The 21,175-nt window shown below is 33.3% G+C and overlaps 3 protein-coding genes across 4 annotated transcripts in view; all 3 read left to right on the top strand.

Moving 5' to 3' along the window:
* Positions 1 to 8,977: 8,977 nt before the first annotated feature.
* On the top strand, positions 8,978 to 13,742 carry LOC105786349 (protein ABSCISIC ACID-INSENSITIVE 5). Its single transcript, XM_012612731.2, has 6 exons — positions 8,978 to 9,325; positions 11,193 to 12,288; positions 12,450 to 12,521; positions 12,628 to 12,657; positions 12,871 to 12,992; positions 13,395 to 13,742. The coding sequence occupies exons 2-5, from the start codon at positions 11,218 to 11,220 to the stop codon at positions 12,964 to 12,966; spliced, it is 1,269 nt and encodes a 422-aa protein (XP_012468185.1). The 5' UTR covers positions 8,978 to 9,325; positions 11,193 to 11,217; the 3' UTR covers positions 12,967 to 12,992; positions 13,395 to 13,742.
* A 458-nt stretch (positions 13,743 to 14,200) lies between these two features.
* LOC105786348 (cell division protein FtsZ homolog 2-1, chloroplastic) lies at positions 14,201 to 21,117 on the top strand. 2 transcript variants are annotated; one of them, XR_001131365.2, is made up of 9 exons: positions 14,201 to 14,695; positions 15,059 to 15,782; positions 16,909 to 17,208; positions 17,332 to 17,422; positions 17,874 to 17,998; positions 18,105 to 18,197; positions 20,233 to 20,315; positions 20,533 to 20,589; positions 20,674 to 20,725. XR_001131365.2 is itself a non-coding variant. In XM_012612728.2 (8 exons), the coding sequence occupies exons 2-8, from the start codon at positions 15,156 to 15,158 to the stop codon at positions 20,800 to 20,802; spliced, it is 1,422 nt and encodes a 473-aa protein (XP_012468182.1). In that variant the 5' UTR covers positions 14,208 to 14,695; positions 15,059 to 15,155; the 3' UTR covers positions 20,803 to 21,117. The 2 variants fall into 2 exon arrangements, 1 of the variants encoding a protein (XP_012468182.1); XM_012612728.2 differs by lacking the exon at positions 20,233 to 20,315 and having other exon boundaries at positions 14,208 to 14,695; positions 20,674 to 21,117.
* Positions 16,587 to 21,175, top strand: part of LOC105786339 (F-box/kelch-repeat protein At1g57790) — an 83,304-nt gene continuing 78,715 nt past the window's right edge. Inside the window, exon 1 of the mRNA XM_052635349.1 lies at positions 16,587 to 16,591. The gene's annotated coding sequence lies outside the window, so the exon portion shown is untranslated. The remainder of the gene's footprint in view (positions 16,592 to 21,175) is intronic.

Here is a 21,175-nt window from a genome sequence, read left to right as displayed (position 1 = left end):
AATTCATGATCAAGCTACCCGAATCCTGAGCCTGAGTAAGATAGAAGAAGATAAACTTGTTTGAGGACATGAAATGGGAATTTACCTTCTTCATCATCATCTATTTGCATGAATATTTGATTTTATTCATGATCTAGCTATTTGGATGGTTCTGTTTTATCGAGTACAAGCATGTACCCTAATCACAAATCCACTTAAGGTAGTTGTTTGAGGACTTGAAATAGGCTTTTTCCTTCTTCATTGTCATCTCTCCACATGACTATTAGATTTAATTCATTATCAAGCTATCCAGATGGTTCTGTTTTATTGAGTAGAAACACGGGCTTGAATCATGGGTCCACATAAGATAAGATAAACTTGTTTGAGGGCTTGAAATGGGATTTTACCTTCTTCATCGTCACCTATTTGCGTGAATATTTGATTTCATTAATGATCAAGCTAGTCAGATGATTTTGTTTTATTGAGTACAATTATGTATCCTAATCAAGAGTCCACTTAAGATAGAAGATAAACTTGTTTGAGGACTTGAAATAGGCTTTTTCCTTCTTCATTGTTATCTGTTCGCTTGACTATTAGATTTAATTCATCATCAAGCTATCCAATGGATCATTTTATTGAGTAGAAACACGTACCTGAATCGTGGGTCCGCATAAGATAGAAGATAAACTTGTTTGAGGGCTTAAAATAGGATTTTACCTTCTTCATTGTTATCTATTTGCATCAATATTAGATATAATTCATGATCAAGTTACTCTGATCATTCTGTTTTATCAAGTACTATATTGTTGGAGGTGGGTTCTGAGAGATCCTTGGTGTTAGCCATTCTCTTCAATAAAACTATTTACTCGTCCTGGCAAAGCATATTAAGGCAATAAGGAGAAAACATCTCTTTGGGCCTGAGGAAAGATTGTTTTTCACTTTGGTTCCTTGATTCTCTTGAGAATAATGATGATTTTTATCTCTTTTTACGGTTTTACAGGCTAAATATAAATTTAGATCAGTTTTTTGGTGTGGAAGTTTAGTAGGCTTTTAAACTTGAAGCCAAGAATTTGAGGTATCATTTTATAATATAGACTCTGTGCATTAGTGCTTGTATTTACATCATGAGGCTAAATATAAATTAAGTTCAGTTTTAGGGAAATCATCACAAATTGAAGCCAAAGAAGTTTAGGTCATGTACGATGTTAAAGAAAATAAACTCTAATGCTTATGTGATTGAGTTGCCAACAGATTTGCATATCAGTCCAGTTTTTAATGTTTCTGACTTGTGTGATTGAGTTCCCTACAAATTTAGTAAGCTCTAATTCTTATGTGATTGAGTTACCTACAGATTCATTTTAGACAGCAAAGATTATTAGTTTTCTTCAGGGTTTAGGGTTAAAAATAAAATTTTATTTGCAGGAAAGTCTAGTAACTTCGCTTGCAAGAAAGTCTTTTATATATGTATGTATATATATGCTGTCCCGACTTTTTTCTAACTAGTTTTACAAACCTAATTCTCTTGATTGTTGCTGTTTTCTTCCTTAAACCTCATATATCTTGCTCGTTTCTAACATGGGATGTTGTCACGTTGCATTCATAAGTTCTGAATCTTGGAATACTTTGTATGACTCCTTTTAAGTATTGAATTCTCAGAGTACATACGCAAGACATGCAGGTTTCTATGGTAGGCATGGGCCCGAAAAGCATAACTTTTAGTTCAAAGGGCCTTTACTCCGGGCATTAGTGCTTAATGTTGTCACAATACTTTCACAGGTTTTCAATCTTGGATATATTACATGCTTTAAGTATAGAATTTTAAGAGCGCGTAGGTAGGACTGCAGGTTTCTATAGTAGGCTTGGAACTTAATAGCATAACTTCTAGTTCTAATAGTGCCCTTCAAAACTGCTATATGCGTAGATTACATCTGCAAGTTGCAAATTTACCCTTTTCTTTTACCTGCATTCGTATTGTTGGTGGGATGTGTAAATATGTATTACTATTTCAATTTGCACAAGGGAAATAATCCCTTTCATCCTTTAACTATAGGTGATATATAGGTTTAATATTCAATACTTTTTAAGCACCAAGGGTCCTAGAGCATGTATGGGGTATGCCCAAGCTGAAGCTAAAGTCTTTTTCAAGATTTTATTGAATTAAAAGCATGTACGGGGTATAAAATTATATGATTGTTGATTTTGTTGGTTGGCCAATAAGACCATGAAGGACTAATTCTAGTCTTAAAAAAGATTTAATAATAAAATAAAATTATAATTAATTGTTTGTATTCCTTTAATTTTCCTTAAAAACACAACTACCATTGAACTAAACAAAGAAATGCTGTTTTTGAGTTTGGTTGTTGAGACAATTGGGTTTCTTAAATGTTGCTTTCTATTTTCTAATTGTTTCCTTTCCCTTTTCGATTAAAAAAAAATTCAATATCTTGTGTTGTAGCAGTTGGCTGCCTCTACTTCTCAAACCCATCACTTCACTTTGACAAGTTTTATTATTTTAAAACAATATTATACGATTAAAAAATAAGAGTTAATCAGTATAATTGATGACAATAATAATCTTCGTAATGATTAAATTTATTAATTAACTCTATTAAAATATTTTAAATTAATAATTATTTATTTCAAGTTGGATCCAATTCCATTAAACCATCTAGAGATTCTGATTTTATTCTTTTTAGAAAGTGGATGTGGGGTGAGACGGGTTGGAGTATTCATCTTGTTACACTATATGATTTTTTTTTGGAATACAAGAACAAGGTAAATCCCAAATAGCAAATATGATTAATGCAACTTGAATTCAGGTCACACCGAGGGCAGTGAACATCCCGTCCATCAGGCTATCACATAGGGTTCACTATATGAACATTTTATCCTTGTATATTTTTAATAATTAAAAGAGTAGAAATGTAATATTGTGGTATAGAAAAATTCACTTGTTTTATATTTAATTTTTTTAAAGAATTACGTGTAAATTGTGAAAAAAATATATTTAAATATTTATTTGCGTTTAAAAAATTAAAAATGTTTTGAGACAAGTAGCAAAAATTAAATTGAAACGGAGCAGAGCAGGTCCATGGTGGAGCAAAGTGGGTTGTGAACTAGAGCATGCCAGCTGTGGAGCGGTGGTGGATGCAACATCTCTCGGCCCACTCCAAGTAACAATACAGTGACCGGTACGATGAATTAGTGCCCGTCAACAAGTAGAATATACATTATGTTCAATTCAGTTTAATAGTCAATTTCGAAGATAAAAAAGAAAGTTATTTAGATTTTGATTTGAAAATTCGTGACATTAAAATTATTTGATGAAAAAAAATCAAACTATAGAAGAAAAAAAAAGAAGGAGAGCTTTCGACTGACGTAGACGGTACAAACAGAGAATGCTATATAATAATCATTTTAATAGCTTAACGACTCGAATAAATACTTTTAAATGGTTGAGTGACCATTTAATAATTTTTTGAAATTAAACTACTAAAATAAAAATTGACTACTGATTTAGTAACATAGGTGTAGTTTTCCTTAAGAATGACATATCCATTGTCTTGGAAGAGTACGATTTGAGTTTGACTTTACAAAGTTCCCAATTAGTCCAACATCCTTTGTTTTTTAGTCCTAATTTAGGAAGTTATTGGAAAACTGATTTGTAAAAATAAAGACAGAATATTTGTTCAGTATGGATTACATGTATGTCATATTAAGAACAGTTAATTAGGAGACCAACCCCCAAGTTTAATTGACACAACATTTTTTCTTTTATACAATTTCTTTTTGGGAAAAAATATTTTTCCACCTTATATGTTAAATAATTTAAATATTTACTTTTAGTGAAAAAATGAGGTTAGAGACAAAAAAAAGAAAGATAAATATTAAAACTATATAAGAAGTTTGATTTTGTATAATTTTATACATAAAATTTTGATTTAATTCATTTTTCAATATTATCGAATTGGCAAGGTTTTATGTTGATAGATTGCATAGGTAAATAATTATATTAATCCAATATGAAAATAAACTTGTGTATTCATTTATTTAAATTTGTATACTTGAATTCAAAATCAAAGTTTCGTACATAAATATGAAACACAGTTTAAGTTTCATGTGTATAATTGCACCAAATCAAAGTTCATTTATCAAATTGATATTTATCCCAAAAGAAATTGCTATGGTAAATGTAGTCGTTAAAGGAAGCTTAAATATATCAACAGGTAGCAGATATAATGGTATGTCACGTTACACTTTCGTAGAGAGCTCAGATTGAAGCCCTGAACATGACATTATTGGAAGAGATAATTATAAATTTTGAAATGATTAATCTTCATAAATTGTAAAGCAAATATAAAAAGTAGTTTAATTATACGAAAAAAATTGATTCTTGTACGTCAGCATTTTTACTTATGACATGCCATGTGTTAGTATCTGATTATTCTATTAATCACGTATAAGTGAATAAAAATTTAAACGTATGATTAATTCACTCTTTGATATTTTTATGACAAAGATGATAAAATAGGTACTTTTACCCATGGGAAAAGCAACGTCAAGAGTCCGAAAAGTGATGTTTGATTTTGTCGCTTGTTTTGACCAAACTTTGTTGTGAATTTGTTGAAGAGCGTTCTACTTCCCACCTATTCCCTCAACCCCACTAACCCCAAACCCCCCATCTCCACATATTTAAACACAAGCTGGATGCTCCAAACTTTCACAAACTCAACACTGAAATCAATGGCTTCGTTCAGTATCAAAGATGAAATTGTAGATCATGGAGGAAAGAGCAGCGAAACCCAGATTATAACAAAGATGAAAAATGAAGATGAAGAAGGAGACGAAGAGCTTTTCGAGATCAATATCGAAGCTGTTAATAGTATCCCTCCACCACATTATTGGGAAGCTTTTTTCACTGCAACTAGCAATGCTTTACTTGCTAATTGCTTGTTACCTATATCTGATCTTTCCACTGCAATTCCTATGGTATCATCTAATGCTTGTACCACATGTTCCAAGGTGATGGATTGAGTTGACCTATATAATTTCATGCAGGGAAGGGTTTTTCTTTTTTAAGGATCTAATTTATGAAGCTTTATATCCAAATATTGGTGTGTATGTAATGTGATTGTTTGTCAGTTCCTACATGGTTCTTTTGTAGTTTCTACATGGTTGAATTAGATGATGTAGTTATTAACTTACAGAATTTAATACAGACAATAGATTTTGGCCATTTTTTAAAATTATTTTCTTATAAGTTTTGGCCTTTGCACCCAAAGCAGATTAAAATAAGGGTAAATTACACCCAATGTCAGTAATTTATTAGTAAATTTACATTTTGGTTAATTTCAAAAAGTTATAATATGGTCATTGAACTATTTAAAAGTTTTCGTTTAAGCCAATGGGCTGTTAAAATTGTTGTTGTATGACCTTCTCTATTAGCGTTGTCTGCATCAATCGGAAGCTCTTCTTCTCCTTCTCTTTCACAATTTTTTTTCTTCATGAAATAACTTTAAAAGTCACGAATCTACAAACCCAAACAACTTTCTTCTCTAATATCTAATACTGACCGTTAGATCAACTTGAATTTAAGGTTCTTCTATTCATCAATGGATATTGATCCACGCTATGAATTGTTGAATCATTAGTTGGAGCTCGTTACTCAGATTTTAAAAAGAAAATTTTAACATCCCAATGATTTAAATAAAAACTTTCGAATAGTTTAAATGACCAAGACACAAACTTATTAATAGTTAATTAACCTTGAATATAATTTACTCTTAAAATAAGCAAGGCATCTCATTAATACTTTCCTTCATTTATGGTCATTGTAATTTATCCATCTTATTCCCTTAATCCCACATTTTGGAATAAAGCAAAGTGTTATATTTTCTGTAGCTATGATCTTCAAGAAAACTAGTGTTGTTTAATAGAATCAAAGATCACAATAAGGGATATTAACAAACACAGCCCTTAAGGATTATCGGTATAACCAATTTGGCAATCTCTCTCTTTCTTTTCCATAAAGAAAGGTTTTCATAGCTTCTATAATGTACACCACCTACCTCTGCCTTATCAATAGTAAAGATCTTCCCATACCTCATATGTCACTTGTAAGGTAGATTAACTTATCACTATAAAGATTTTAAAGATCCGACGAGGTGACACGTGACTCAAGGGATATATACTAGCACACGCTTTAGCAAAGTCACTGACACATCCCATAAACATCAAGAAAAGAATAATTGTCGAAAAGTATGCACAACTAGCTCCCGCTCATTAAAAGTAAGAAGAGACTATCTTTAAAGAATAAGACTTTCGACACCCTATACTGTGAACTTCCCACCATTATTCTCTTAATCATGTCTTCCAGTGTTGTTTGAATCGAATCAATTAGTTAGATCGAGAATTGATCGAGGGACCATTTGGAAAGTGTCTTTGAACCAATTAGATCAGGAGCCAGTTGAATCAGGATTTTTTAATATTTTTAAATTTTAATAATTTTTAATTGAACCAACAAACCAATAACCTAATCAGTTCGACCACTGATCTGGTTTAAAAAACATTGATCTTCCCCGCCTCTTTTGTTTCTCTCTCTTCCCACTTAAGCAACATCAACAAATCTTGGGCAAGTGTCGGAACTTTAGAAAACCTTTTATTAAATTCTAGAATATGTATACTGATAGGAGCATTGCAAAATATATACATTCATCTTTGTAAATGAGCCAAAAAGAAATGAAAGAGCTGCAAATTCCCTTTTCTCAATATTGTTGGAATTAGACCGATTGGCCGGATCTATTGAATAAAGAATTGATCGATACACTAATTCAGAGAAAAAGACTAAATCGGTTACTCGCTTCAAACATACTTTTCATCTTGGTATCCAGCATGTTCATTTTACGATTCATGTTCGGGATTCGTGACTATCCTTTCCAATAATATCGTCTTTTAAGGTTCGAATTTATGTTTTCTTAGAAGCACAATGTGTCTCACCATTGCTATCAACAGTGCGACATTCGTTGATAGCTTCAAACATACTTACTACTATATTCAGATGAAGGATGCATTTGAGGGTGGTTCGATCTTATATGTTTTCAAAGAAGTGGAAGTAAATTTCTTCCTTAAACATCTGAATCAAATTTAAATCTTAAAGTCGACATTAATGAGAGAGTTTTATCTGAATGTTGTTCCAAATTCAATAAAATTAAACTTAAATCATAAAATGAATGCAAAAATAGCCAAAAGCAGCCCCCTAAAACAGCGACCTTATCAATCCCATTCCCATATTCCAACGAACCCACCCATGATGTTGTCGTCCTTTTAAATTCTAAACCCATATTTTCATCCTTCACTTTTCACACTGTCCCACAAAAATAAAAGTGCACGTGCCTCACATGTCTAACCATAACTTTGTAGTATCACATTTGAATACATTTTAATTTTTTTTTTGGAAATATATTAAATATTACTGTTAGAATTATCAATAGTCCCTCCCTAATCCATAAATAAGAGGATAATGCACTTCAATGCACTTGAACCCACATCCTCTTATATTAAGGATAATACTCATTCCAATCGAGCTAAGATTCATTTATCAATAAACTAAAATATATTAATATAACTCAATTGGTATTATTGTTATTGTAACAATCTAGAATATATTATTCAAGTACGACTAAATATATTTTCGTTTGATTTAAGGATCAAGAATAATTATAAATAAAAGTAACTTTGTATCAAAATAGGGTTTTGCTTTGTATACTGACGAGTTCTTGATGGACGTCAATAACTTTTTATTAGGTTTTTGTGTACTAAGTACATCAATTTCATCGTATTTGATAAATTATTGAAATAGCCAAACTATTTACTTATGGAAATATACAATTTTCATCAATTATCTCTACATTAATATGTCCTCGGTGGGTTTGTATGTATAACCTAATGATATAAGAAAATATGGCTCATTGATACCTTTTAATTAATAAAAGTTGCATCACAAATATTATTTCGTATGTAAAAGACAATTTATATTAATTGGTATTTTAAATATGCTCGAGATTAAAGGGTTACGAGGAACAAGTAACTCACGAAAAAATTATTATCTTGTTTAAATTATGATCGATTTGAAGTAGTATATAAAATTTAGTTAAAAATCATATTCAATTAACTTTAAAATAATATCAATTGTGTTCTTGATTATTACAGAGGCACAATATTATTGTCAAATAATAATTAAAATATATATATTTGTATGCATAACAAAAAATTGTTTTGTGGATTTGGTCTCTTTTATCATTTTAGTCTTTTTTAGTTTTTAAAGTATTGATTTCAAATATTATAACTGCATATTTATGTCATCAACTTCGGTTAGTAGCAAGAGTATTATGTTATAAGTATGAGATTTTGAGTTCGATTCTAAATTATTTTATGTCAATTTTAATCAATGTTTCTTATACCGATTAATTAAAAAAATTTAAAATTTTTAAAAAAAATTAGTTCAACCAGTTTTTAACTGGTTTCGTATCGATTTTTGGCCTAACTAGTTTAAAGTCATTTTTAGATTAATTTCCCAATCAATCCCGATCCAAACAACACGGATTACAATAAACTTCATGGTCAATTCTTTTTAGTGTTTTCATAATTGAACCAAACCGGTTGAATTGAAAATAAGTTGAAATATGGTCCAGACTCCGATGAGAGACAAAAACAATTGCAACTAGTATGAAACACGTTAAAAAATTGATTGAATCCGATTTTAAAATTTTTAATTTTTTCTAATTTTGTAAATTTTTATAATTTATTTGATTAGAATCATATGTACCGATTGACTAATCAAATTAATAAGATGATGGATTTAACCTATGTTCTTGTTTCAGAAGCATTCTTCCTGTATTTGATGTAGAATAGGAATATTTTAATACCAATAAGAAGTAGTAGAATGGGAGGTTTAGGTTGCTGACGGAGAAGGGTTTTAGTTTCCGTCGACTTAAGATGAGCAAAAGAGGCAGCAGCAGCAGCACACGCGTTGAGCTAAGAGCAGTAAAGCAAAGCAGAGCAAGCCACATGGCCGAAACGTGTCGATCAAAGCAATGGCGATACCATTTTGGAACTGGGGAGACAGCACAATTACCCAATTTTTATTAAGTTTTCCCTTCCTTTGGGTCGATTCCAATTGACTTTTTTGGACCCCACTGCGCCGGGAAACTTTAAACTCACTTTTACACCCTCTACGTTTTTGTTTATATTCCCCACTGCCTAACCATTTTCTTCAACCACAATAACCCTCCTATTTTCTCATCTTTTTTCAGCTCCAATCATATCTCCTTTCCTTTGTTGAAACCAGGTATGTTCATACATGCTTCTTCAGTTTCTTGCTTTGCTTCTTTTATGGTTCAAGAAATGCGTTAATAGGGATCCCTTTATGTGTTCTTTCAATCCTTGTTTTGAAGCTATAGTCTCTCTATGGCTTGTCCCATTCCATGCATATATATTATATTTTGATAAGGGTTAGAGAAGGCATGATGAACATAAGATTTATCTTAATAGTAAACAAAAATCACTTGTCACTACATACATCAAACACTACTATCACCCTATTTATTTATCAACTCAATTACTTAGTCATTAATTTAACTTAGGGTGAGCCTTTTAGCTCCTTTATGTATCCTTCACTTTGCCTGATCCATATGTCGTTCAATTATCTATATATCATGCAACATTTTTTTTCCCAATCGTGTGACAATATATACATATGTATTAATCTTATTATATTTAAACTTATCTTATCATTACATCGACTTTGCAACACCAAAAGTCGATGTAATGGTAAGACATATCCAAAAGTAAATTGTTCAAATACATATTTACACTTTAGAGAAGAAATTATTGAATAGTATAGTAGGTATTTTTGTTCGGTAGCTCGCCCTTTTTTATCATCTTATGAGAAGGGAAAAAAAAAGTATTAAATTTTAATTTAGCGGTATTTGATTAGTCAATGGATGTTATCATCTTTTCCATAGTAGGAAAGATTCTTTGTAGCTCCCTTCTTCGCCCAGCAATATCTTTGCTCCACTATATAAAGATCATCTTCTTGGTTCTGCTCCTGCTATGTTTTCTTCTTTGTATTTAAAATATTTTATATTTATATAAAGTATAATTTTTATATTGAATATTATCTTTTAACCATTATGAAAAATTTAGAAATCAATTAGGTGTAAAGGAATTCATGGTTAGGAGTCACAGCTTGAATCTTAAAAAGGTTTGATTTGAGTTCAATTATTGTGGGTGAATTTTTTAAAAGATTAGGTGAAAAGTCACAATAACCTAAAAATCATAGAAATTATTAGTTAAGTAATAATTACCTTTTAAAAATCATTATTATTAAAGAAATTGAGAAATGCAAATAATTATCAATAAAGAAATAAAATGCTAATAGTTTAAATAAAATGATAAAATTGAATAGGAAGGTGAAAGAAAAATAGGAATTTTAATTTTTAAAATTAAATTACTTATATATCTTTAGTATTACTAATATAGCTTAATTATATTATTTTTAGCTTAATTGGTGTCCGAATTAATAATATATATTTTATAATTAATTTTAAATATTTTAATTGTAGCCTGACCTGTTGCCTAGATAGGTCATAGATTATAATTTGTATTGGTAGGTACCATTATTGTTCTAGTTTTAAAATTATATTTACTTATAATTATTAATTTTTCTACATGTGAGTTAATATTAAACTAATCACAATTGATATAGTATCCAAAGAAAATTGACATAAAATTTTAAATAAATATCGAAAATATAAAGCACTTGTTATATCTTCTGACATGATAAACAATATTTTATTTCAATTCATGGAGGGTGGTGGAGTGAAACAAGATAAGCTAATAGATTCCCATTGTTCACCCACTTTTGAAGCTTTTTATCTTTTACATTAAAAAAATGCACTACCCCATTTTATCTTTTTCTTATTTATTTTTCTATTTCCTCCATTGTTAAATCAACTTTACTGAACTTAAACTCCCACTAGTACTTCAATTTATTTACTTGACTGTTCTAAGTGAAAGTCTAATGCACCCTTTTTTTCCCTTAAATTTTACTTTTTGCTTACATGTTGGGTTGATATTCAAGAATCATGCTTTGGCCCCACCTTTAACAATCTGCTACAATACTTATTTATCGATTATAATCTCGTTTTTTATAGTTTAAAGCAAGATTTCATCGCAAAAATGGTGGTTGAGGACTCTGAGGTTGGCGAGGTCGAGTCCACATTGAAGGAGGTGGACCAGCAGCTAAAGAATCATCCATTATCGGCCCTTGGAAGACAATCCTCAATCTATTCCCTCACTCTCGATGAGTTCCAGCACACGTTATGTGGGAAGAACTTTGGGTCGATGAACATGGACGAGTTCCTTACCAGCATTTGGAATGCTGAAGAAAACCAAGCTACAAACTCCATTAATAACAATCATCACAACAATGGTGTAAATGAACAGGTTAGCAACCATGTTAACTTATCTTTGAATGAAACAGCAAGCAGTAAAGGTGTAGCTAGGCAGTCTAGCTTGCCTCGACAAGGCTCGCTTTCACTTCCGGCACCATTGTGTCGGAAAACTGTTGATGAAGTTTGGTCTGAGATACATAAAGTGCAGCAAGGACAAGGACAGAGTAACAATAGCAATGTGCAGAATGCTGAGAATACTAGTACTCGACAACCGACTTTTGGGGAAATGACCTTGGAGGATTTCTTGGTTAAGGCAGGTGTAGTTCGGGAACCATGCGTACCACCGGCAGTACCGCCGCATTCGCAACATCAACAACAGTTCGGGTTGCATCAGGCTAGCAATAACCCTGCAGTGGGTCCGAGTTTTGTTCCCAGGCCAATTATGGGAATGGGTGGCAGTGGTGGCTTTGGTGGGAGTACATATCAAACAATGCCTCCAAGTGGAGTCCTTGGTGATTCATCACGCTATCTTAATGATGGTAAGGGGGGTGGCGGCTACCAGCCAGCTGCTGCCCCACCGTCAACAGCCATCTGTTATAACGGAAAAGTAGGTGCAGCTGGTGGCTTTGGACCGGGACAGGCAATGGGAGTGGTATCACCAATAAGTCCGGTATCACCAGATGGGATATGTACCAATCAAGTTGATAATGCAGCCACTCAATTCGGGATAGAGATAGGTGGACTACGAGGAAGGAAAAGAATCATTGATGGTCCAATAGAAAAAGTAGTCGAGAGAAGGCAACGCAGGATGATTAAGAATAGGGAATCAGCTGCAAGGTCTAGAGCTAGAAAACAGGTACTACCAACAACTACTGTTTGCTGGAAGTGAATGCATATATATGCATGTGTATACAACTATACATATATATTTACTGGTAGAGAAATAATCTTCTATTGTGTAGGTCATTAGTATATAGGCATAATACTTCAATTCTTAAGGTTGGTTATATTTAACAGGCATATACAGTTGAGCTAGAAGCAGAATTGAACCAATTGAAACAAGAGAATACTCACCTCAAGCAGGCTTTGGTAACATTCGTATTACTTTTCGCATTTATCGAAATTTCAGATCTTGATGTAGCTTTTATCATATATAATATGGCAGCTCAATCTCATTTTACTTGCATTTCAACAGGTGGAACTCGAGAGGAAAAGAAAGCAACAGGTAAATCATTCAACTGATTCCATGTGCTTTACAATGCACCATATGAAGTAGAGAATAAAAAAAGATGATCAGAAGGGGAAAAGTTATATAACTTTATGATGGGGGCAACATGCATAAGAGTAGGAAATATAAGCATTGATGGCTACAAGCATCATACTAGATTCATTTTTTTGCTTTGTTCATCCTATTTTTGGTGTTTTTTTGTCCTTGCAGTACTTTGAGGAATGGTCAATGAAAACACAAACCAAAGCCCAGAAAGTTAAAGAGAAACTAAGGGTAATGAGAAGAAATCTAAGTGGTCCATTATGAGCGAGAAAAGAAGATGCATGCTCAAGGCAAGTATTTTAGTTATATTTCTTTTTTGGGTAAATATACATTTAGGTACCTAAACTTTGCTTCAATGTTCCTAAGGTTTTTTTTTGTTCCAATTAGGTACTTGGCTTTAAGATTCAATTTGGCACCTAAACTTGGCTTTTTAGTTTGAATTGGTACCGACATTAAATGTCTTATTTGGACCAATATGAACTATAAAGCGAAGTTCAGGTATTCAATTGGGCCAAAATAGTTTAGTTACTGAATTGAACCTTGAAGCAAACCTTAGGTACCAATTTAAACCTTGTTCAGTTACGAAAATGGATATTTACCCTTCTCTTCTCTATTTGTTTCCCTCATCATCTTAGATCAGTAATTGCAATGCTTATGCTACAAAATGTAAAAATCCATGGAATATGATGCAGGCATTGACGGTGGAAGCTCTCAAAACCAATGACATAACCTCAAGCTGAAGAACATCATCAAAACACGTTTAGACACATGATAGTTGGTGGATATTTATAAAGAAGACTTCTGGGAATATGATTTTTATGAATAATCAAATTTCTGAAGTCTAAACTAATGATATATATATGTATGTATGTATATGGTTTTAATGTTCACACAAGTCATGGAAAGGTATGTCGTTGCTTGTATATCATCTTAGTCTCAAATTTGGCCCCAAGATTTTCGTGGGGCGATAAATTGTTTCATCGATAATGTTTGATTCCTAATTTTTGAGAATGTAAGTATACAGAAAGTTTAGAATTCAACACGTGTTGGATCAGCTAGACTAGACTGAATTGGTGATTGAATTGAATTTTTTTAAAAATTCGTATAAATTGTTAATAATTTATTTTATTAAAATTAAATCAGCTGATTGAATTAAGTCACAAATTGATCACGAATATGTTAAATTTTTTTTAATTTAAATATTGTTGTATAATTTTTAGAACGGGTTAGGTAATTGGATTGATTTAAAATATTTGAAGTAGTATTGATTCGAATAAAGGAGATTTATGAATGGATATAAATTTTATTTATTTGATTAAATCGAATAAAGCGGTATTGATGGAATCAATATCATCGAAGTTTATTTGGAGGGGTTAATTTGAGCAAGGAAGCATCAATTCGTGGGCTAGAATCTTATCTTATCACAAAGGGTCTTGAAATCCACAACTAATATTACAACAGGCTAGTGAAAATGGAAAAAGCAAAGATTGGGTGGGGAATTGGGAGAGAGGCCTTTGATGTCGACTATTGGAAACTCGGACCTTTGTTTGGATTGTGAGAAAATGAAAAATGGAAACTTTGGCTATCATCCCCACTTAAATGAAACGTCTTATTCTTTCATTTCTTCCATCTAAAGAAAGAAAAGAACTTTTGTTTGTGACGAGCCCCCAGTCCCACCAGTGACAATCAAGACAAAAACAAAAAAGGGTTTAACCATTTTTAAGGGCTACACTTAAACCCTGGCCGATAAGGGCACTATTCATATTTCTCATAAATTATGGCCTTCTTCTCTTTACTTCACTAGATATTTTCTTTATGTTGGGGTTTGTAATTTTGTTTTTTAACAACAACCTGGCGAAGGAAACCGCATTGCTAAAATCCAAAAACGAAAAAACCTTGCCCCCATTTCCACAATCTTTGGGCTTTTCAGCCACTCAAATGCCCTGAGGGAACTTTGCTGTTTCTGGTTTAGTCCACTCTGAATCTCTTTCAGGTTCTTTCTTTTCTCCTTTTAATTAATACCCAGATAAAATTTTTGATGCATTTTGTCTTGTTTGTACACTTTATCTTTGAACATTTTACTTTGAATTGTAAATTTGGTTTGCTGTGAACTTCAAAGTTGAGGCATTTTAGGTAGTGTGCGTGTGCATATGGTGTAATTTCTGAATGTATATTGGCAACTTGTTTGATGTTATACTTCACTTTGATGCTCTTCATTTGAGAAAGTTATAGCCCTTTAGTGATTACTTTTAGTTTTAAGGTCAATCTGCAAAATGGACACTGATAGTGTTTTAGCTAATGGGTTTTACTAGGTGTTTGGGAATATAATTTTGATTTAATTGTGGGTTTTATGCAGGTATTGAATGAAATTGCAAACTTGAAATTTAAGCTGTTTAGGCTTCTAAATTATCTGGCTTGTATCATAAATTTGATTCCTAGTGCTGCCTTATAAAATGACAACTGCTTCTGATATTAGACCAATTGGGGTACTTAATGTTCTTGGAGGGAGAGTGTTATTGGAAAATCCTACAGGTAGACTTAGCTGCCTTAAGCTCTGTGATGGGAAAATTGGGTTTTCAAGTGCCGGCCTAAGGTCTATCATGCCTCATCTTAGATGTTCCACCAATTCTCACGGTGTCAGTCTGTATCAAAACAAAGACCGTTTTCTAAACCTACATCATGAAGTTCCAATGCTTAGAGGTGAAGGGAACAAAATGATAACCAATCCAAGAAAAGAGAGTTCTAGTGGAAGTGTCACCGAGATCTTAGGAGACATGAATGGTTCAAATAATAACAATGAAGCTAAGATCAAAGTTATCGGTGTTGGTGGTGGTGGGTCAAATGCTGTTAATCGTATGATAGAGAGCGAAATGCAGGGTGTAGAGTTTTGGATCGTTAACACTGATGTTCAAGCTATGAAAATGTCACCTATCTTCCCCGAGCGTCGTTTGCAAATCGGTCAGGAGCTAACTAGGGGTCTTGGTGCTGGTGGGAATCCAGAAATTGGCATGAATGCTGCGAAAGAGAGCAAAGAGTCAATAGAAGAGGCTCTTTATGGTGCTGATATGGTTTTTGTAACTGTAAGTTCCCAATCTACAGTTTTAATCATTTGAGTAGAGTTTGGATTATTACTGTTAGTGTTACTAATCTGATTTCATGAGTATCTTGAATCTAAACCGTCACCATTTTGTTGCTTTTGTTTGTAATAGTATGCAAAATTGAGCAAAACATGCTATGCAACAATTTTATGTTCTGTTTATTACTTTTAACCGGACTCCTCGTGGAGACTAGTGAATGATATTCCTTGAAGAAAATATTCCTATCGTCCTAATTAAAGTGATATGCATTAATCATATAATAAATACAATTTGGCTGCTGATACATGGTTTCCTGTTTCATGAAATCCATTGAATCAGTTGAACCGTTAATGAATATCCTCGAAGTCTAGTGTCAAGGTGTGTAAGAATTATATATTGTTTCTCCGGGAGCTAGCTTAACGGTAAAAGTACCATGGAAGCCCTTATACTAGGAGCCGAATTGCATTTTGCCCCCTCTACTCAAAAAATAGGCAAACTAGTCTCCATACATTAGATCAAAGAGCAAACTCGTCCTTTTATTAAAAATTCCATCCACTTTTACTGTTAAAATTTGGTCCCTATACGTTAGCATGAGGTGCAAGTAGTACGCCACGTATAACTATCCGGTTATTCCATTAGCCATGCTAGTTTTTAACAAATTGTAGAAATGGATAAAAATTTTAACAGAATGTAGTTTACTCTTTAATCTAACATACAGGAACTAATTTGCCCATTTTTTGAGTAAAGGGAGCAAAATGCAATTTGACTCTTAGTACAGGGGCCTTCACGGTACTTTTACCCTAGCTTAAGTTGTTATTATGAGGTGAGCACCCAATATGTGTTGCTAGCATTTAAGGTAAAAATCCATAAAACTTTTGTTGTATATCTGATCATGCTGTTTCCTAGAGTCTGATCTGTCTTATATTTGATGATTCATATTAGTTCATAAAACTATTTGTTCTCTAATTTTCCATTGGAAAAATCGTTTCTTCTGGTAATGTTACACATGGGGTCGTGATAAATTCATATTAGTTCAAAGTTAGGACCAACACTTGGGATCTTGGCTTTCATTTGTTTTCTAGTATCTTTCTTTAACATTTTACATAGGATTTCAAGTTTGCATTTGCAGGCTGGAATGGGCGGAGGAACTGGAACCGGGGGAGCTCCTGTAATTGCAGGGCTTGCGAAGTCCATGGGTATATTAACTGTCGGTATTGCCACTACCCCTTTTTCTTTTGAAGGAAGACGAAGGACTGTTCAAGCACAGGAAGGAATTGCAGCTCTAAGAGAAAATGTTGACACGCTAATTGTTATTCCAAACGACAAGTTGTTGACTGCAGTTTCCCCATCTACTCCAGTAACAGAAGCATTTAATCTGGCTGATGATATTCTTCGACAAGGTGTTCGTGGTATCTCTGATATAATTACGGTATGCAAACCTCCCAATCCAACATTCATATGTGAAATGTTTTGGACGGCACAGAAGTTGAAGTATTAGAAGCTTGGAACCATACTTCTGGATCCTAATTGCTTTTGAATCTCCTCATTGCAGATTCCGGGGCTAGTGAATGTGGACTTTGCTGATGTGCGAACTATAATGGCAAATGCAGGTTCTTCACTAATGGGGATAGGAACTGCAACTGGTAATTCAAAGAGATCATTAGCGTTTATAATGTCGAAGTAGGGAGAAAATAGGAGAAAAAAATAGAGGTTTCTCAAGCTTATTGCATGGTTCATTCATACCTTAATGCAAAGAACTTGGACCACCATCATGTTACATGTTTCTCAGTTGTGTTTCATAAATGATAAAGACGGTACGGATTGGACTTTCTTTTTTCTCAGAAGATAATGCACCAAAGTTTCGACTATGAATGCATGAAGTTTCTACCTCTTTTCTTTTCGCCATGTAACAAAATACAAGTGATTGTAGATTATCCATTTTCTTTCCTTTTTCCTTTTATTGGCAGTACTTATTGATGATTTTTCATGTCATATGGTCGTGATCTCTTCCCATTGCAACACTTAAGTTTATTTGTTGGTAATTATGTATTTAAATTGCCTTTCTATTGACAAGTTACTTTGTCTGGTTTGTAGGAAAAACAAGGGCAAGAGATGCTGCACTAAATGCAATCCAGTCACCTTTGTTAGATCTTGGTATAGAAAGAGCCACTGGAATCGTGTGGAACATAACTGGTGGAAGTGATCTAACATTGTTTGAGGTATTCCTTTGCTACTAACTCTCTCACTCAAGCAATACAAGTGAGTTACTTTATTTCTCTTCTCGTATGCATCATTTGACATGTGATCTTTTTTTTTTTTCTGTAGGTCAATGCTGCAGCTGAGGTTATATATGATCTTGTGGATCCTGCTGCCAACTTAATATTTGGAGCAGTGATAGATCCATCACTTAGTGGCCAAGTAAGTTCATACTTGTTCTAATTTAGTGATACCAAAGTTTTAGACTTGGTAACAGTCATTTGCATACCTATAGTTTGATCACCATAATTTAAGTATGTCATCCACTTCACTGTAGTTCTAATCAAGAGTATGCCATTACAGCACTGTTGTTGATTAATGCCAAGTCAAAGTTGGTTGCATTGAAAGCCATCAAAAAAGCCACTAAATTAGGCTAGTAGTTGCAAGTTGGAAAATTATTAAAGGGGTAATTATTGTTTTAGCCTCTTACATTAATGGGTTATTTATAGTTTGATCCCTGAAGTTCAACTATAAATAGCCTAACCATTTTAGCATTTAAGATCATCACAATCCGAAAATCATTCCACGGCCATAGAAGTTAGAGAGTGTTGTTTCTCCTTTTATTAAGAGAGAATTTTCATTGTTTTCTCCTTGTTAAAGTGAGAGAAGTTGTAATTCTTAGTTTCCTCATAGTGAAATTCTTCTATCCTTGGTCGTGGTTTTTTCCCCTTATACTAATTAGGAATTTTTCACATAAAACCTATGTCTTCTTTATTCTCTCAAATTATCAGTTGCAATTTTGTTTTATTTGCAGCAAATGGTATCAGAGCCAGGTTTGGGTGTGTATATCTACTTATCCCATTCTCTATGGTTGCCACTGAAAGATGGATCCTCCACAACAGAACATAAGTTAGATTATTACTTACTCATCGAAGTTGGGTACTATTTACATCAAATAGTGAAATAGTGGAAGTTATCTATTATAGAAGCAATGGAAACAACATTCTCTAAAACTCTGTAACTTTCAATCTCAAATTTTGTTTCCATTGCTTCTATAACAAATAGCTCCCACTATTTCACTATTTGATGTGAATAGTGCCCAACACCTTAGGTGAGCAAGTAATAATCTAACTTACTTTCTGTTGTGGAGGATCCACCTTTTAGTGGCAACCACAGAGAATGTAAATAGTAGACATACACATTCAAACCTAGTCTGATACCACTTGTTGCGAATACGGTTGTCGAGTAGAGGGAAATTGTGAAAGAATAACAGCGAGAATAAAGAAGACAGATTTTACGTGGAAAACCCCCTAATTAATATAGGTGAAAAGCACCATGGGCAAGGATAGAAGAATTTCACTATAAGAAAATTAGGAATTACAACTTTTCTCACTTTAACAAGGAGAAAATAATGAAAATTCTCTTTTGATAAAAGGAGAAACAACACTCTCTAACTTCTCTGATTTTGGGATGATCTTAAATGCTAAAATGGTTAGGCTATTAATAGTTGAGCTTCAGGGACCAAACTATAAATAACCCATTAATGTAAGAGACTAAAACAACAATTATCTCTTTAATAAGTTTCCAACTTGCAACTACTAGCCTAATTTGGTGGCTTTCAATGCAACCAACTTTTTACTTGGCATTAATCAACCACAATCTCCCACTTGAAGATTTGATTGGGATAATCATATCTTACACCATTCTTTCTACCTTGCACTTTTCATGTTGCTCACGTCTCTATCAGGCCAAAAGAGGATTGACACCAAACAAACTTATCAGTATTCATTACCTTTGTCATGAAATCTGCTATGTTGTCTTTGGTATAAATTTTCTTTATATCTACCGTTCCACTTTCTCATGAACGAAGTGATACTGGACCCGGATGTGTTTCGTTCTTGAGTAAAAAGCAGGATTCGTACAAGATGCAAGGCACTCTGACTGTCACAAAATAAAGAGATGTACTCTTGTTCGTGCTTGCGTTCCTCCAATACGTTCATTGAATTAACATTCTGAGAAGTAGGGCTAAAATTTGGACTTTATTGGTGAACTTTACTGTGTACGCATTACTTTGCATACGCCTTCTGTCTAACTGTAACTATAATGAAAGCATATGTTACAAGAATAACAATGAAATTATTTAAACATTCAGAAAAGCAGGAACATGTTGGTCCAATAAGAGATGCCTTGCCTTTGTGTTTATTGTCAGTGGCTATTGGCTAGTTCTAATGTATCTAATTCGTGTTTCCTAGCGAAGTATCTCAGCAATGAGATTGGCAATGGGATTGCATCTCTGCTACCCTGGCTTATTTAGTCATTCGTTTCTTCTTGATATTTAAGGTATGGAGAATAAGGTCAAATTTAGATAGAGTGCACAATGATTTTAATTCAAGCTCTTGAATTAACAATGAAAACCATATAGGCCGCTCTTCTCTCTTGGTTCTTCATTTAGGTAATAAACAAGGTCATGTTTACACATTGCCTGGTAAACATCATTCATGGTCCTAAGTATGAATCACTAATTTTATGGCAATCGTTACTGTGGTCTTTCTTTTAGGTCAGTATAACTCTAATCGCCACGGGATTTAAAAATCAAGAAGGTGAAAGGTCTCAGGTAACTCTCTTGCTCTCTCTCTCTCTCACGCACTCATGCACACACACATATGCCTGTTTATACTAGATTTCCATTAAAATGCAGGCAGGTCGACTAACACAGGGAGATACTGGTCTTGGAATTAATCGGCGGCCTTCTTTCAGTGAAGGTGGTTCAGTGGACATCCCTGAGTTCCTGAAGAAGAAAGGCCATTCACGCTATCCGAGAGCTTGAATGATTTTCTGCAGTGTCTCAACCAATGTACTTATGCTTCACTCTGAAAGCACTGCTTAGTTTCACATACTGGTTTCCATTTCTGGATATTACTGCAAATGCTTGTTCGAAAATAGAGAATGCTAGTAGTTGGTTCTATATATAGTTTGTTGCCTTAGAATGCAAGCAGCTACACATCCCCCCCTTCAAGAAGTTGTGTAAATTTCACAAATTTAGGATAGAACTTGTTTCAGTACCCCCCATGTTTAAATAAAACTTAGCTTGTACAGAGTGCATTTGATGATAAGTAAAGATGAGTTTACTCGATTTGTTTTATTCAGTGGTAATGTTAACTGAATAATTAAATTTGATATTGCATATTGGCAATGCAATG

This window comes from Gossypium raimondii, chromosome 1 (assembly GCF_025698545.1).
Source record: "Gossypium raimondii isolate GPD5lz chromosome 1, ASM2569854v1, whole genome shotgun sequence".
Taxonomy (NCBI): domain Eukaryota; kingdom Viridiplantae; phylum Streptophyta; class Magnoliopsida; order Malvales; family Malvaceae; genus Gossypium; species Gossypium raimondii.
Note: the sequence above shows the minus strand (reverse complement) of the source record. Positions and strands in the feature narration are given on the sequence as shown.

Coding starts and splice junctions, on each gene's coding strand:
- LOC105786348 (XM_012612728.2), top strand. CDS start 15,156: ATGACAACTGCTTCTGATATTAGACCAATTGGGGTACTTAATGTTCTT. Junction 17,423..17,873: donor GGGGATAGGAACTGCAACTG/GTAATTCAAAGA, acceptor TCTGGTTTGTAG/GAAAAACAAGGGCAAGAGAT. Junction 20,590..20,673: donor AAGAAGGTGAAAGGTCTCAG/GTAACTCTCTTG, acceptor ATTAAAATGCAG/GCAGGTCGACTAACACAGGG.
- LOC105786349 (XM_012612731.2), top strand. CDS start 11,218: ATGGTGGTTGAGGACTCTGAGGTTGGCGAGGTCGAGTCCACATTGAAG. Junction 12,289..12,449: donor GGTCTAGAGCTAGAAAACAG/GTACTACCAACA, acceptor TATATTTAACAG/GCATATACAGTTGAGCTAGA. Junction 12,522..12,627: donor CTCACCTCAAGCAGGCTTTG/GTAACATTCGTA, acceptor GCATTTCAACAG/GTGGAACTCGAGAGGAAAAG.